The following is a 16,541-nucleotide window of genomic DNA, read 5'->3' on the forward strand; positions in this document are numbered from 1 at the left end:
TGAATTGTTCATTTTGATTTCATGCCATGGTGATTTTAAGAGTGTTTGTGTGCGTTCAGGATGTTCTGCTCCTCTCCCTCTGTCTCTTGTTTGTTCCGGCTGATGCCACACAAAGACAAAGGAGAAAAAGAGACAGATGAGATGATATAAAGCAGGTAGCTTCATGCAGTAGCTTTTTCTCTCCTTGTTTTGTCTGACAGCAATGCTCATGCCTGCCTCACTCCGCTCAGCATCAGAAAGGAATATTTTCTAGGGCATCTTTTCCCTCCATGGCTCCATCTATATTTCATGTGTTGTTGTTTTTGGGAAGAACCTCTCCCAGTGTGATAAGGGATTTCAGATGGATTTGTTCAAAGCCGTGTTATGTTCGATGTGAATGAGGACAGGGCTTTTTTTTTTTTTTTTTTTTGCTGTCCATGCTGGGCAAAGAAAATAATGAGCTATAATTTTGCGGTTTTCACATATAAAACCATAATGAGATCTCTCTCTCTCTCTCTCTGAATAAATGTTAGATAATGCGTTGTGTAGGAAACACATGTCATTCTCTCCACTTTATCACTTGATCAGAAACATTTTTCAGTTGCAAAACATATTTATGAATTCACTAGCGAGTTTATTTAATCTGAAGAGCCTGTTGCTCGGTTCTTCTGAAATAAGGCAATTTCTTTTCATTATGTTTCTCATTCATATTGTGTTTAAACATGCTTGCTAGTGACAGCAAGCTTAAAGTAATTTATCATGTGACGTGTAGTGTGTTCACATATTCATTCACTCACACACACAGCTCCTCCAGGAAGAGCGAGCCAGCACAATCATTTTTAGCTCTGGCAGGGCAATATCTAGCAGGTGGGAGTTTTTTTTTTGTTGTTTTTTTATCAGTGGGATTATGCAAGTAGCTCATCAGTGATGCATTGCAGTAACTGCTGGTATCTTTTGCCATTTTCAAGGCTGCCGAGCAGACAGACACCGGACCAGTCTATTCTGATTATACAGACATAATAAGACTGGGTACTGTGGTAAAAGAAAGATGACTTTAATATGCTCTTATCAAGTACACTCTCCATTTTGTTTTCCATTCTCTCTCTCTCTCTCTCTCTCTCTCATACATTCATCAGTGTGTGTTCGTTTGGTGTGGTTTGTGGGAGGTGCTGTTGGCCTGGATATCTGTCACTTCCTTGCTTGCTCTTCCTCAGCTGTGTCATCTATCATGTCTGACCATGCCTAAAAATAGATCCATCAAATCTCTGAAGCAAACACACGAGAAATAGCACATTTTGAGAAAAGAGTTTTTATTTCACTCCAACATAAGGTTATTTGTTTCAAGCATATCTGTGGGTTAAACATAGAAATACATATCTGTCTGTATAAAATCAAGAGTGTTATGCAGTAAGTCATACAGATGGATCAGATTTCAGTGATTAACAGTGATCCCTCTCTGGAAAAGTATCAAGCACAGAAATTATGTAAATCCGATAACGATTGCACCGAAAAGATGACGGACGGGCAATTTGAGATGTACAACAGTTACTGGGCTGAAAACTTTCATATAGGCTATACAGCTGCATATACAGCTGAGTGATTTGATTTGTGGTTGAATGACTACTGTGTTGGTTTTAGCACAAAATATGCATTCCTTCCAAAAACCTTAAAATGTGATGTATACAATTTGTTTTAGTGGCATTTGGATGCATTGGTTAGTGAAGCAGTTGTGGTTAGTATTTGTGTTTAAGAAGCCTAAATATTTCTGTTATTTACGTCAGTTGTTAGGCATGTCATCTGTAGAATGTGCACTCCTGGTAAAACACAAATACATTTCTGGAATAAAAAAATATTTTGAAGAATATGGGTAACCAAACAGTTGATGGGCCTGATTGACTTCCATAGTATTTTTTTTTACTCGATACTATGGAAGTCAATGGGGCCCATCAACTGTTTGGTTACCCATATTCTTCTAAATATCTTCTTTTGTGTTTTTGTGAAAGAAATTTATACAGGTTTGGAACAACATGAGGGTGAGTAAATGATGACAGAATTTTCATTTTTGGGTGAACTATCCCTTTAATGAGACAAAATGTCAACATTTTACAACATCAGGATCTGTAGCCCGATAAGTGAAATACCTATAGGTCTCCAAACTGAGTAATTGTTAGAAGTATACATTTCCTGCTATTTATATATATATATATATATATATATATATATATATAATTAGAAGACAGTGATACATTTACATTTATTTCTGTATGCGTGCATCTTGAAAAGAGTAAAGCTGCCGTATTGAGACCCTGTTTATTTATTGAATTAGTGCGTTACTACTGTAAATATACTAGTCACAATCTACAGTTAGTGAGCATGGCTCCATCATTCCAGCTGTGACAGTGGGACGAAGAGGATCCATAATAACAGGAAAACAAAAATGTTTGATATTTATCTTAAAAATGAAACATGTTTGAATTTTTTGGTGTCTCTCTAAGTGTTTCAACCACATTAGACATATTTTAGGATGGCTCCAACTCGGACCAGTTTAAAACAGCATTGAGTATTTTAAACACACATTAATAACAACACCAAAGTTAAATGCAGCACTGCTTACATTAAAATACTCTAAACTACTGTGTAAGTAGTTTAGCCTTTACCTGCAGAGAAGTTAGTTTCATATTACGAAATGATAACAGCTGGGTTCATTCATTAAATCTACTTAAATATTTAGTATATTGGAGAACTACATATTTTTGCACAGGAATAGAGTACTATTGTAAAAACCCAAGGACATTGCGTATAGGTGGTGGTTTGGAGAATATTAACATTCTTAGGTGTATAGAGGATGCCACATTGCAATTTGCTTGCGTGGATTATCTAGCATCTGTTTCCAGTGCTGCAGGCCGGTGCCGGAGGTGTGGAGCCCCAGCATGCAGCGGCCCAGGGGGTGCAGGGTCCCGGGACTGGCCAGGTTCAGTACCTCCAAATCCACGCTGGATTTAGCCAGTAGCTCACTGGGCAGCTCCAACATCATCATCTCGTTCCAGACCGGATTCATCTTGTGCTTCACTCGCCGCGTCTGCTTCTTCTTCAGCTTGGCATTTTGATGTTTCAAGGTCAACTTTACTGAGAGATCTATCAGAGAACATACAGGTACAGTACTCTCTTTATTACACCTAAAATATTGACATTAATATTGTATGTACTGTATGTATTTATTTAGGACAAGCAGTTTGGAAAATTGATGGATATATTTAATGTGTGTACATGCACACTACCAGGTCAAAAGTTTGGAATAAGAAAGAATGTTTTTGCATTTATTTTTTATCAAAAAAAATTAAAGAAAAGTAAAATCAGTTATATTGTGAAACATTATTACAATTTAAAAGAACTGCTATATGGATATATTTTATCCATATAATTTATCCATATCATATAATCCATGTAATTTCCTGTGATGGCAAAGTTTCCAGCAGCCTTAAGTGGAATATTTTTTTAATATATTCAAATATAAAACTGTTCTATTAATTTGTAATAATGTTTCACAATATCACTGATTTTACTGTATTTTTTATTAAATAAATGCAGCCTTGGTGACTTTCAAAAACATTCAAAATTATTAATCCAAATATTGACCAGTAGTTTATTATTGAACTGCTGAATCTCTTTTTCACATCCATCTTAATAGTTGATTTGGAATACATTTTATTTTTCACATTGATTTGAGTGTCGTTATGATGGTATGTTTGTGGTAAATACCTATGTTGTCTTTCAGTTTGTCTGACTGAAGTCCTCTAGCCTTCATTACTACCACCCCAAGTCTATTGGCTGCTGGCAGATAACTGAGCGACAATAGTAGCTCTCCAGCTGATGATGTCACTTCCTGCTGAAAAAGAAAACTCTGGGTTGAAAGTCTTGAAAAGCTTCTTGGGTAAACGTTTTTGAATAATATAATTAACGTTAAAATACATTTTTGTGTCAGGCAATTTTACTTTTTAACTCTGTTTTCACATAAAAAGAGATTTTAGAATTTGCATAATCATAATTTCTTCTTGCAGGGTTAATGAACTTGACTTTTGATTGCATAAAGAATCATTTCATGCAAATGTTTTAGTAATTTATGAAGCAGACTGAATGTGACCAGTTCCTCTCTCAGGGCAAAAGGTGGTCATTTTAAATTGTCAATTTGTCAGCAAAGCCCTCCGATTAAACACTCTGAATTATGGCATTTCATAACCATCATGACCTTTTTCAAATCTGCCCCTGCCTTCAGTTAGCCCCACTTAATCAGCTGCATGAGCAGAACATGACATTTTACTGAAATATAATCTGGTGCTTTTGATTCAGGTCTGACAAGATTGGATTAATCAAACCGTTGTGTTTGATATTACTCCAGTGCAGTGGTGATGAACACAGTGACAAATAATACTGATAAATATTATTCAAAAGAACAACATGGTAAGCTTTAAGGTACTGCAATCATTATTCATAGTCATATTAGCATCTTAGGCATCATAAACCAAAGCCCTATCCTGAATAATCAAACATGAATCATATGATAAATAAGAGTACACACAATAATAAAGTGTGAACATCTTGTCATATCTGAACAAATACATTCTGAGTGGTGCTCATTACCCAGTTCAACCTGCGTCATCCTCTTCATCCCTGACACGTTACATACTGTACATGCAAACAAACACACACACACACACAAATACCTCTAGGCCCGCTCAGGCATTACTACCGCTCTCTCTCTCTTTCTCTCTCTCTTTCATCCTCTCTGCAGTCCAATGGTAGTTAGTCATTCCTGGCATGTCTATGTGTGTGTATCTGTTAGAAGCAGATCTCCTCTGGGAGGTGTGATGACGCAGATAAAGATCTCCTGCTCTGGAGGTCTATGACATCAACAGATAGCACAGCAGTGGGGGTGGAATGCATGCATGTGTTTGTTTATGTGTGTGTTTAAATTTATGAGTTGGTACCCACGAGACTGATTTTAAGCAAACAAGGTATGGAGGGAGTACAGTATCCTAAAATAAACTCAGATCTATTCTCCTACCACCCTTTTATGCGCAGTAACCTGCACGTATGTGGAAGTCCAAAAGAAATGTCTGAGCTCTTTCTAAACGGTCAATATGTGCACTTGTAGAAATACAAACACAGCAAGCATCCCATAATAAAATCTTCATCTCACACCATGTGTGTGACCATGGCAATTGAAAAGTGTGTCAAAAGTATATTACCTCTATTGCTGTACTGTTTATGTTTTAGTGTTTATATGTTTTAATATGTATTCACTTGCATCAGTAACATTCCAACACAGAACTCCAGCATGATTGCCTGGAACTGACTTTTTTCAACTCTCTGCCTACAAATATATGTCATACACTTGCACACAGGTTCTCAGTCAGAAATAGGATGAACACTTTTTAAAGTCCAATAAATATAAATCAGTTATAATTATGTACATTCATAGTCATTGTCCACACTAATGTGATTTAATTATTTATGTTTAAATTCCTATTTATTACATAGCCCTCTGAAATACTCTATTCTGGTCGGTCAAATTGGATTTAGCGGGCACATATTTGGGTCATTCTTGCAAAGTGGTGTCTACTTTGCAACAGTTGAAATAAACTTTAAATACCAATAAATCATAAAATGTTTGCATATGTGTATTATGGTTGCTTTGGCAACTTCCAGATTTTACATATTTTAATCTATATTTTGATAAATAAAGTCTTATTTCCAAAATGTCCCATGCTCTTTAAACTATCATGATGGCAGACTCTGTTGTACAAAAGACTGGATTTGTACTAATTTGTCTGTGGTGTTACTGCCTCTCTTGGTGGAAATAGTGGTAACACCACAGCACAGAAATAAATAGTTACCAGTGCTTATAAGCCTAACCTCTTGTGTTTAATTAAAATTAATTAAATTGATCAAAATGTCCTGTTCTGCCTCTCATTTAAAGAATGATTCACACTGATGAGGTTTATTTTGTGATAATGACCAGCTGACAAAGTTCGTATTGACTATATCATGAAGCCGAATTTCAAAGTTCTAAATGTGCAATGGTGGCCATATTATGCTCTTTTACAAAGTCTTGATTTTGTTTTGGGGTTCTACTAAAATAGTTTTTCATGCTTGAATGTTCAAAAAATGCAACTCTGAATCTGAGTGGCTCCCGTCCAGCGCCTGTGAGATGATGACAGCTCTGGCTGCTAAGCCTCACAGTGCCGCTGGATAGACCATCTCCACCTTGCATGCAATGGCCATCCTGCAGGCCAAAGCGCTCAATGGATGAGGGTAGTTCTGAGCCGGGGTTCTGCATGCCATTTTTATTCCAGGCAAGCTGAATCGTGCGGCCGACGTGCTCTCACGACAGCTCACATTCCCGGGAGAATGGAGACTCCATCCCCAGGTGGTCCAGCTGATTTGGAGGCGCTTCGGGACCGCACAGGTAGATCTATTTGCCCCCCCGGACACGTCCCACTGCCAGTTGTTCTATTCCCTGACCGAGGGGACCCTCGGCACTGATGCACTGGCACACAGCTGGCCCCGGGGCCTACGCAAATATGCGTTCCTGAGAGTTAGTTGAGCTTAAAATCCTGTCTCTAAAGACAGTGCTCCTGACTTTGCTCGCTTCCTTCAAGAAGATGGGGGACCTGCAGGCATTTTTGGTCAGTGAATGGTGGTGGTGAACTTGGAGGGGGGGGACTTGGAGAACTTGCCCCTGGAGGAGGCATACGCAGCCCTCACACTGCTGTATCCCGTTCATGCACTGCATGTTTACGTGGACCACATGCAGAGCTTCAGAAGCTCAGAGCAGCTTTTTGTCTGCTTTGGAGGTAAGCAGAAGGGAAAGGCTGTCTCCAAACAGAGGTTGGCCCACTGGATAGTGGATGCCATCACCTTGGCGTACCAGCCCACTCTGGGTGTTGCCTCCTCCTGGGCATTGGCGCACGGTGCCTCTCTGGCAGAAATCTGCAGAGCTGCGAGCTGGGCAACACCTAACACATTTGCGAGATTCTACAATATCCAGGTAGAGCCAGTCTTCTCGCGTGTATTGGGTACAAACAGGTAATGTACTGGAAGACTGGCTCGGTGTCTCGCTTGCGGCGCCATTCCCTCTAACAGGGGGAGACGAGCGCCTACTTGCTCTTCAGATACTTGCTCTTACCCACTCGGCGAAACCTGAATCAAATTCCTCCAGCTACCTTCGGCAGTCAGACGCGGCAGAGGCATCTGACTACAGGCCCAGTACTCGTGTGCATGCCCGGCCGGTCAGCCCTTGTACTTGACTAGATACCCATATGATGTGACCCTTGGTAATCCCATATGTGTATTGTCCACGATATGTCTTTCCCTGGGCGGTTCTGCTCTGCCCTGTCTCTGCACCATAGCAGCTCCTCCTTGGCTAGGTAGTACCTACCACAGAGACCTTCCATATGTAGCACTGTCAGTCCATATGTGTACTTCCAAACGTTACCACCCTTCGGGCAGGGTGTAGTCTCCGTAGCGTTCCCCTCCTTTGGGATTGGGCATGGTTCCCCAGCATTTTGGTCATGGCTGAAAAAACGGAAATTGAGTTCCGAAGCACTCTTCCCTGGGGTTGGAACAGCAGCTTCGACCGCCCCCAGAGTGTACATGGTGTGCTGGGTAGGTTACGACTTTGTGAGAGCAGTTTGCCAAAAGGGAACGCGGCAGCTTGCCAGCATCTACGTCTCCAACACTCGTAACACAGTTCAGTGGCTATGGCGCTTTCCATAGGGACCCCATGACGTCAGTCCGACGTAACGTCTCCGTTACCCTCCTTCAGGAAACGGGGGTTACATTAGTAACCTAGACGTTTTTCGCCGACTATATAGTAGGGAAGTATGCAATTTCATTGCAGCCTCCGGCCTCTGTGAAACCCCTCCTTCCGAAAAGCTCAGTGTGCTCTGATTGGTCAACCGCTTCCAGCATGTTTTGGAAATGCCACGCCCTTACCATAACTGTGAGTTTCAACACGCTATTAATGCAAAATCAGGCTTCGCCCCCTTGTTTGCATATGCCTTGGGCAGGAAATATTTGAATGAGGAATATTGTGAAGTAAATTCCTGGAAGAAAACTACAATTGAGGTGTTTCAGGGAGTTCAGAAACAGTGCTTACTGATATAGAGAATAACTCCCGTTGGAGTGGACTTTGTTCTTTGTTACTTTGCAGACCTTTTTCATGCTCAAACAGCAACATTACACATAGTTGAAAAAAACATAATAGGTCCTCATTAAGATTGAACTTGTGCACATTTGTAAGCAATGTTCCTCACCTGTTTGGGTGGCTGTAAGTCAACCCAGCAGTCAGCATCCAACATCATGCTCACATCAGCCAGCTTAAAGCGCATTGTGCCCAGAGTAGAATTATGGGAGAATCGATCACAGCAGTGAAGGGAGAGGGCCACTTCTCCATCTAGACCATCCATGTCTTCTGTGCCCTCCACAGGGAGGGCAAACACCAGCTCCTCTTCCCACTGCACATGTGCTGCGAGCTTGTGGACTGCTGTCTGCGCGTGCTTCTGCTCTTCAGAGACACTCACACACCCTGAAATATATCCCTCACATCCGGCATCCACTGATATATTCTCCGCTGCGGAAAAAAGGAGAATATGAGTCATATTATAACAAGGAACAGGATGACAAATTGAGCCACATGAAGCTGCTCCAAACCTCAGCGGCACCAAGCATATCTCTTTTTCATAACTCCTCACTTTTCATTCCTTTCTACATCTCAACCAGCATGACTGATCATCTCTCTCTTTCCTCTTTGGATGTGCAGAATAGAGGTTTTGAGTTTAAAGCAGATTTACTCTCATTACAGATAATGATGCATATCAATCATGGCTGCAACTATTGAAATGGTAATTATGTGACTAAGAGGCTTTAAGCTGCCTGAAAGAGGCTTTTATTTCTCTCAAACATCAGTTTAATCACAGAGAGTTTTGAATATCAAATCCTCCCTCTGGTCCAGCCTCAAAAGCAGACCAAAAACGCTGTACAGTGACACTAAAAACACAACACACCTGTCTGAGCCATAAGAGGACTACAATTACAACACCAAAGCCTGCTTTTTACAAATATCTGCTCATGTTGTGTAACATTCTGGTGACCTTAAAACTGCTCCTCTTAGAGCTTCAGGTGATGTGTTTGGTAAGGCTTCTTTTTTTTTTTCTTTTTTTCTTTTTAAAGTCAGAGCAGTCTTCAGATTTTGCCTAGTTGCAGTTCTAAGAATATGGCGTAGTGTATAATGGGCATATTCTCTGACTAACTAGTTTTAAAATCTTACCGGTCGACTGACATTTGTTAAGACATCTGCTTTAAACATTAGTCCTCCTGATAACTTTCGTTAACTTTACATTAAGTAAATCCACTTCAAAAGCTATTGGACAGCAATGCCATAGAAATATACAGAGCGACCGCAAAAACGAAAGTTAAAAGACAATATTCTAAAGATGGCTGCGCCCTTGTTTCTCTGGCGCATAAGGTATACAGTATTTAAAAAAAAAAAAAAAAAAATTACCTTTTATTTTTATATTTTCAGCTTTCATTTTAATTGTAGTAATTTGCAGGGCCGTCGCTAGTGGGGTGAAAGGTGGTGACAATTATAGGGGCCCCACTGCCCAGGGGGCCCCACAAAATCCAGCAGTTATACTATATGGGCCCCTGTTGTATGAATAATTATAATATTTATATTAGTTGTATGCGTGAGATTTAAATGAAAACCACAAAAACATGCAATTTGGTTAAAAAAATTTTTTTTCAAATATCTGCTTCTATTACCTCCCTAAAAATGGTTTAGTCCGATCTAAAGTATTTATTAATTGTTCAGCCAGTGACAAACATCAGATGGACCCAATAAAATTGTAAGTCCTACCCTAGCTCGTGAACAGAACCAATCAGAGTTGAGGCGGCAGTGCCTGAAGTTAACAATGAACTTGGTGGAAGAGCAGGAGAGTAACTGACTGAAAAATGTCACTCTTCATTATCGGGGCGCACCACAATCGACCGAATAATTACGAGGTCAAAATTCCTGTCTTTGTACACCATAGTAAATAGAGTTAAGAAATTGACACGAGTCACGATGCATTGCATTATGTAGCCTACCTGACCTGCCGGCTGATGATGTATTTATTACATCAGGAAAACACGAATACAACACTTGGATGAATACATTTATTAGCTTTATTTAATAATATATTACCAGTTCCATATTATCTTTATTAAAAAATAAGACAATAAATTGTCCCCGAATCCTCTAGCTACGGCCCTGGTAATTTGGCTATGTGTTTTTTTTATTTTCATGCATTTAAAAAAAATATATATATATTTATATTTAGTTAAAAACAATTTTTTTTTGAGTTTTAGTTTTGGTCATTTTAGTACTTCAACTTCAAAAACGTTTTTTTTAAGATAAGTTTAAAGTTTTTCATCTAATATGTTTATTTTATTTCAGCTTTATTTCAATTAACAATCCTTTTAATAGTTTTAGTCAATAGCAACACTAATTTGTTCTTCACGCAAAGATATCGTATCGCGACAAAAGTTATCATACAATCAAAGTCATCATAAATTATCATCACCAAAGGGATGCTACACAATATCCTGAGATTCACCTGCGATCCACAGGTGCCCCACTATCTTTCTAGAAACAGTAGAGTAGATGCATGTTTTTTACCTTCTACGATGCTGATGTGTAGCTCTCCACTCTCTTTGTGTAGACTAATGGAGAAGTGCAGTTTAGGATATAGGATAGAGCTACTTGTCGTCATGCCACCGGTTTGCTCAGATGTGCAGGGCGTTTCATCTGCGGAAGCTGATGTAAAGGAAATAAATGGGAGTGTAGATTCAGTTCTGAGTAAATAAAGACTATTTTAGGAGAAGGGTTCTTACTAAAATCCTTTGTATTCCTGAGACCAGAACAACATGATGGACCATAGTTAGTTATGATCCCCCTGGGAATTTCTCTTTTTGTATGCATTATTGGTGGGGATTTTTCAGTGACTCTTTCTGTATAGGTTACATTGTTAAGTAGTTATTTGCAAGTGACAGCTTTTCTAAAGAGAGTCATGGAATCATTTACTCATCTGATTCAATTAATATCATCGATTCGTTTCGATTAATTTGTTAGAAGCTTGAAGACATGTAGTGTCTGGAACTGTTTTTCATTGGTAGATCAAAAATAGACAATGTAATGAGAATAGTGTGACCAAAAATGTAAAAATCCATAAAAGCAATAAACTCGGCACATGCACAACATTCAGAACAACAGCAAACATGTTGTTAAATTCTTTGAGATAGATAGCACTCACTTCTCTTTATCTCTTTCTTTCTCTGCATCATAGTGGGTGGATAAAATTAAGTATTTCTCATAAAGGAGGGCCTTGATCATGAATTATAATGTTGTGTGTAACCTTTACTTATCGTGATAGATGCTGAGCGCTATGAGTCAGACCAATGTATGTGTATGAAAGTATAACGATGGCCTCCGGGCAAAATCTGTACAGATTTTAACAGCATCAAAAATGTTAATGGCCGAAATTTCAGTTAGCGTCTAATCCATTAAGGGGTGAAATGACTAATAGTTCACAATTCAAAAATGTCAGCTCCATATAAAGTCAACCTCAGATTTACTGATTTCAGACTGACTGAAATTACCTGGTTTCTCACACTGGCTGAAGTGGACTGGAATGCACAGAGAAACCAGTCACACACACACACACACAAAGCCTCCGCCAGTGAAATTTTAGCTGTCATCTGCTTACCTTGCCACGGGAGGGAGAAGACCTCACGTTCTGTTGCCTGGTTACAGGTGTCGAGCTCGGCAGCAGACATGTCTTTGGCAGCTCCATGTTCTTTGTAGTTTATCACCTCTTGAGAAGTGACAGAAGGTTTGGGCCGGTAGATTTTAGGGAACTTCAAAGATGCTTGAGGCTGGATGGGTTCGGTGCACTTCTGCACACTGAACTAAAACATGTTACATGAAGAAGAGAGAGAAAATAAAAATGATGAGCTACAGGGAAATAATATGCTTGGTTGAAATTTCTTAAAATAATGGGATATTCGGAAAATATTGATCATGCCAAGTAATAACATTCCAGTAATACTTGATCTTAACCAAAAAGTATAGTCAGTATAACTAGACTGACCTAATAATAATAAATAAAAAATAATCCCAGAGGAACTGAAGATAACAAAAAATGTATTCCAATCATTCTACAATACTTAAACCTTACATTATACAGTACTCTGCTTGGATGATTTTAACCACCATCCAATGTCATAGATATGAGACTAAAGGGCTTAGAGTCTGAAAAAACATGCATGAATGAAAAATCAACAACAGAATACTCCATTTCCCCCAGGTGGGCAGTTAACATGCTGAAATAGTGCACGGAGAAAGGAGCGAGAGAGGATATTCTTATATTCCTATCATCTTCCCCTGCCCCCTCATCATTAATAATAAATACTGGTGCAATGAGACTGTGCTCGCCTATTTTACAATTCGATATGAAACTGACCTTAATACTAAATATATACTGATATACTGATACATGCACACACAGTCATATGATCCTTTAGATACTTAAATTCTGTCTTCATTGTGGTGGTCTTTTAGACAAAATCAGCAAATGAGCTAGGATCAGTTTTTGCTCATGCATTTGCCACTGATGCTCTTGTCTGCCCCAGCTTACATTTTAATTGGGTATCTCTTTAAAAGAGGTTCAAAGACTTAAGATGGAAATCTACAGAATCCAGTCATAAAAATTGTATTTACTGTATAATGCGGAATGTCACAGAATCAAATAGCGAAAGGGATTTGTGCCACTGTTCTAATGGTTTGATGTGGGTGTAACGTTGTCTGTGGCTGTAGCGCACAACGCTGGAGATTCAAAGAAACAAACAACGTTACAGAAGACTGAACCTCAGAAATTATTTTTTGCCACCTATTTTTGTTTTAAAATGGACTTACCAGCAGTTTGTTTCCATGGTTACTGATTAGTTTCACCTGCATTTCATTTAGCTCCCTTTGTTTGCCCTGTGTATACAGCCCATAGTTCCCTTGGTTCTTTGTCTAGTATTGTCTTGTATGTATACGAGCTGTTACGCTATCCCGTGTTACCTGGATTGTGTCATTTATTTGGATTAAAAGAGTGCAGCAAATCCCTTCTTCTGTTCATCATTTTCTCGAATGTGACTGTGTGGCCCTTTTTTTTTTTGATATTTGGTTATTTGACATTTATATAATTCACACACATATTCTGGCCTGTATATGAAGATTTAGATTTTTTTTTTTTGTGGAACTTAATGTGATGATTCATGAATATAAATATTTTGAATTTTGTTTTGACAACATCATGATGACCAAATGTCTCCAAAAGGATAGTCAAATTTGAAATTATGCACATTGTGTGCACCAACCAGTGATCCCCACAAGAAAGACAACTTCATTTGTTAATGTTAAAATGCAGTATATAATATTTCAGTAAGGGAGATAGGAAATATCATTAGCTCAATTCAAGTCAATGGAAAGCCCCCGGCATGACAGAAGAACGATCATTTGTGTATGTGCAGCTATGTGAGTCGTGACTCTAGACTGTTTCAGGGAAAGCTTAGCAGATACCGAACAACACCAGCGTGTGAGTATGTGTGTGCACGAGCATCTCTGTCTGTGTTTTTGTGTATGAATGACAGTACAAATCATTTCTAAACTAATTACCTCTTATAAAAGCACTCTGGAGAAGATTTTAATAATAACATGCTTGTCCCTCACCAGTCCTAAACCTGCCTGTTACTGGATGAATTTAATGTTCTTTGACACAATCAGAGTTCTGTGAGAGAGCTGGTCTGATTTAAGAATACTGATGGCTGATTTTCATCCTTCTCTTTTAATTTGCAGCTCTGCTTATGTTAATATTTCTTCCTCGAAGAGATAGAAATTATATTCTATTTTTTATGACATCTATTTTTCTATATATTCTATATTCTGACATATTTTTTATGCATCATGTAAGATGCAGATTCAGAAGAAAATGGGCTGTAAAAAGGGACACTTTGGCTCTTTTTGTAATGTCTCTTTCTGGTTTCTCTCTTTCTCTTTGTATCTTAAAGAAACATCTTTTGCTCCTCATTAGGAAAGTATCAAGCATTCCTCAGAAAGAACTTTATTTACAATACATATATATCATGAAAAAATTATATGATAAATATCACAAAGAAAATCATTCATCTCAACGAAAATGTCTGAAACTGTAATTAAAACACCATCCACAAATCATCTCACCCCAGTTTTTCTGATCCTACCATGCAACAGTAAATAAGGTGACATGTGGACAGATACAATGGCCATTACATTTGATTTACTATGTAATATATAGTATATTTGCATCATAATGTTACCAGTGGATCATTTCATAATTACATCCAGGAAAGAGTTATTTTGATACATGCAAATAAATCCTTTTTAGTAGCCTACAGTATCACTGTTTCTGCCTCGGAGAGCTAACCTGTGTTATGTAAGCACCACTTCCATCCTTCTATCCAGGTGAGTCAGAACATTTCACTCGTTGAATATCTCTCATCTCTGTTAGTGTTTTTTTGTTCTTTTAATAAGCTCTTTCTTTTGTATGTATTTAAATGTCAAATCTGATAGCTGGTCCATGGCTGTGTGTTAGTGAGTGTCAGTCTTACCTGTGTCAGAGTATGCAGGATACTGGGTTTGGCTTTCTCTGGATCAGTCTCGTCCCCTTTCTCAAGTTTCCCCTTCTTACAGCTCTTACAAAGCAGGGAGAGACCACACAGTGTCAACACTCCAGACACGGTACCCAGCGTAGCCCCCAACAGTGCTGTCGCAGACACGATCATTCCCACCAATAAACAGACACCCAAACACACCGAATGAAGTGCAGAGGAGAGAAGAGGAGAAAACAGGAGGAACAATCCACTCTTCAGTGATGTGCCTCCATGGTGAGAGAGGAGGAGAGAGGAGGAGAGTGGAGAGATACTAGAGACATAGGGTGGCACATGTGTGATGCACTGTCTGAAACCAACTCAGCCAGGCAGACGGAGCAAAAGGGAGAGAGAGGAGGAAAGAGAGGCAGACATAGACAGAAGGGAGGTAATCAAAGGGGAGGGGCTTAGATGTCTGGCAACCCCTCCTCAATAAGAAGAAGTCTGTCACTGCAGCCCACCCCCTTCATCACCAAAGTGGCTGCACGTCAGCCTTTACGTCAGAGCTGCATGAACTCACCTTCACACACTGGGTGTGCTGTAGCAGAGCTTCTTATTCACACGCAATATAGAAAGATTCTTAAAATAATGATGAATGAAGCGTGGGAGTGTTGTTATGTATAAGCCAGGCTATTTTATTTATGCATTTGGCAGGCGCCTTAATCCAAATCAACCTGTACCTATTGCATTTTATCAGTTTATGCATTCCCTGGGAATCAAGCCCATGACTTTGGCGTTGACTGCTTATTAAATGTTCATATTTGATATCTAGGCCTGTATACATTTTTGTGATGCTGCTTGGTACCACCACAGGAGCTGCATGCGCACTAGTTTTGGGAATACACTTTACTCTCTTGCGTGCAAATATGTGTGCATATGTTGAAAAATGTAGAATATAACATTCATATTGAGACATTGGTTTGTTCTACACTTCTACACATTTTGTGACTTATAATAACAGAAAAAGCCTCTTCTCTGATGCTTTCACTTGGACAAATACTTTGGACAGATGCCTATAGGTATTTTTCATTGTGAAACATCAATGAAAAAAGAAAGAAAGATGAGGAGAAAGACATTCTCTTGTACAGACTAGGACTCTGTCGGTTAGGCCAATGCCTGCAAATAATTTAAAGCATGACATACTGATTGAACATTAATATAATTTCACGAGGCAAGGTCTTACTTACGACTTCTTTTGGGAATATTTGTAAGACTTTTCCACTCTTGCCTAAAGATGGAGCTGTCTGTAATCGAAATGTATGAAGCTGCAATGTTTGATCGCTTTGACCTTGAGAACGCCAGCGAGAAAATGGATCTGTGACGCCATCTTGAGGTGATGTAAAAGGTAAACGCCTCATTGCAGCCTAATAACGCAAATGCCTACCTGAATAAATGACGATATTTTTCTTCACATAAAACAACCTTTGCTATTAAAGGCCATATATCTTATTCTACCGCTTGATGTATTAGAAAGTTTAAAAAGCGGTTCCTTTAAAAAAGACGAGAACTTAATGGTTTCGTTAATGCTTGTCGAATGTGCATTCCGCCGGAATAGGCTGACAGATCACCTTATTAACCCTAGGATAGGCCTACATAGTAGGCTATGTCATCTCTATATAGGAGGCATGATACATATTTTTTCTTTTTTAGTTATCATTATCACAGTTGAGTCTGTTTGGAGTTAAAGTATGTGGGTCACATTACTTTTTTCAAATGTTGTGCTTGTTTTGTAAGTTTGACCTAAAGCCAACACATCCACCCATGGTAGAACATTCTGACTTTGTAGAAAGTAG

At 38.9% G+C, this 16,541-nt stretch overlaps 1 protein-coding gene and 1 long non-coding RNA gene across 3 annotated transcripts; one reads left to right on the forward strand and one right to left on the reverse strand.

The window, feature by feature from the left end:
• Positions 1 to 1,164: 1,164 nt before the first annotated feature.
• syt13 (synaptotagmin XIII) lies at positions 1,165 to 16,541 on the reverse strand. 2 transcript variants are annotated; one of them, XM_082156837.1, is made up of 6 exons: positions 14,710 to 16,541; positions 11,784 to 11,985; positions 10,697 to 10,834; positions 8,295 to 8,611; positions 3,739 to 3,862; positions 1,165 to 3,114 (listed from the first exon to the last, which is right to left on the reverse strand). In XM_082156837.1, exons 1-6 carry the CDS (start codon positions 14,881 to 14,883, stop codon positions 2,810 to 2,812), a joined length of 1,260 nt encoding a protein of 419 aa, XP_082012963.1. In that variant the 5' UTR covers positions 14,884 to 16,541; the 3' UTR covers positions 1,165 to 2,809. The 2 variants fall into 2 exon arrangements, with proteins under 2 accessions (XP_082012963.1, XP_082012962.1); XM_082156836.1 differs by having other exon boundaries at positions 1,167 to 3,114; positions 3,739 to 3,865; positions 14,710 to 16,538.
• Positions 3,826 to 5,205, forward strand: LOC309488609. The gene is made up of 2 exons (XR_014202206.1): positions 3,826 to 3,910; positions 4,820 to 5,205. It is a non-coding gene; the product is annotated as an uncharacterized lncRNA (long non-coding RNA).

Source organism: Leuciscus leuciscus (genome assembly GCF_965113295.1).
Source record: "Leuciscus leuciscus genome assembly, chromosome: 2".
NCBI lineage: Eukaryota > Metazoa > Chordata > Actinopteri > Cypriniformes > Leuciscidae > Leuciscus > Leuciscus leuciscus.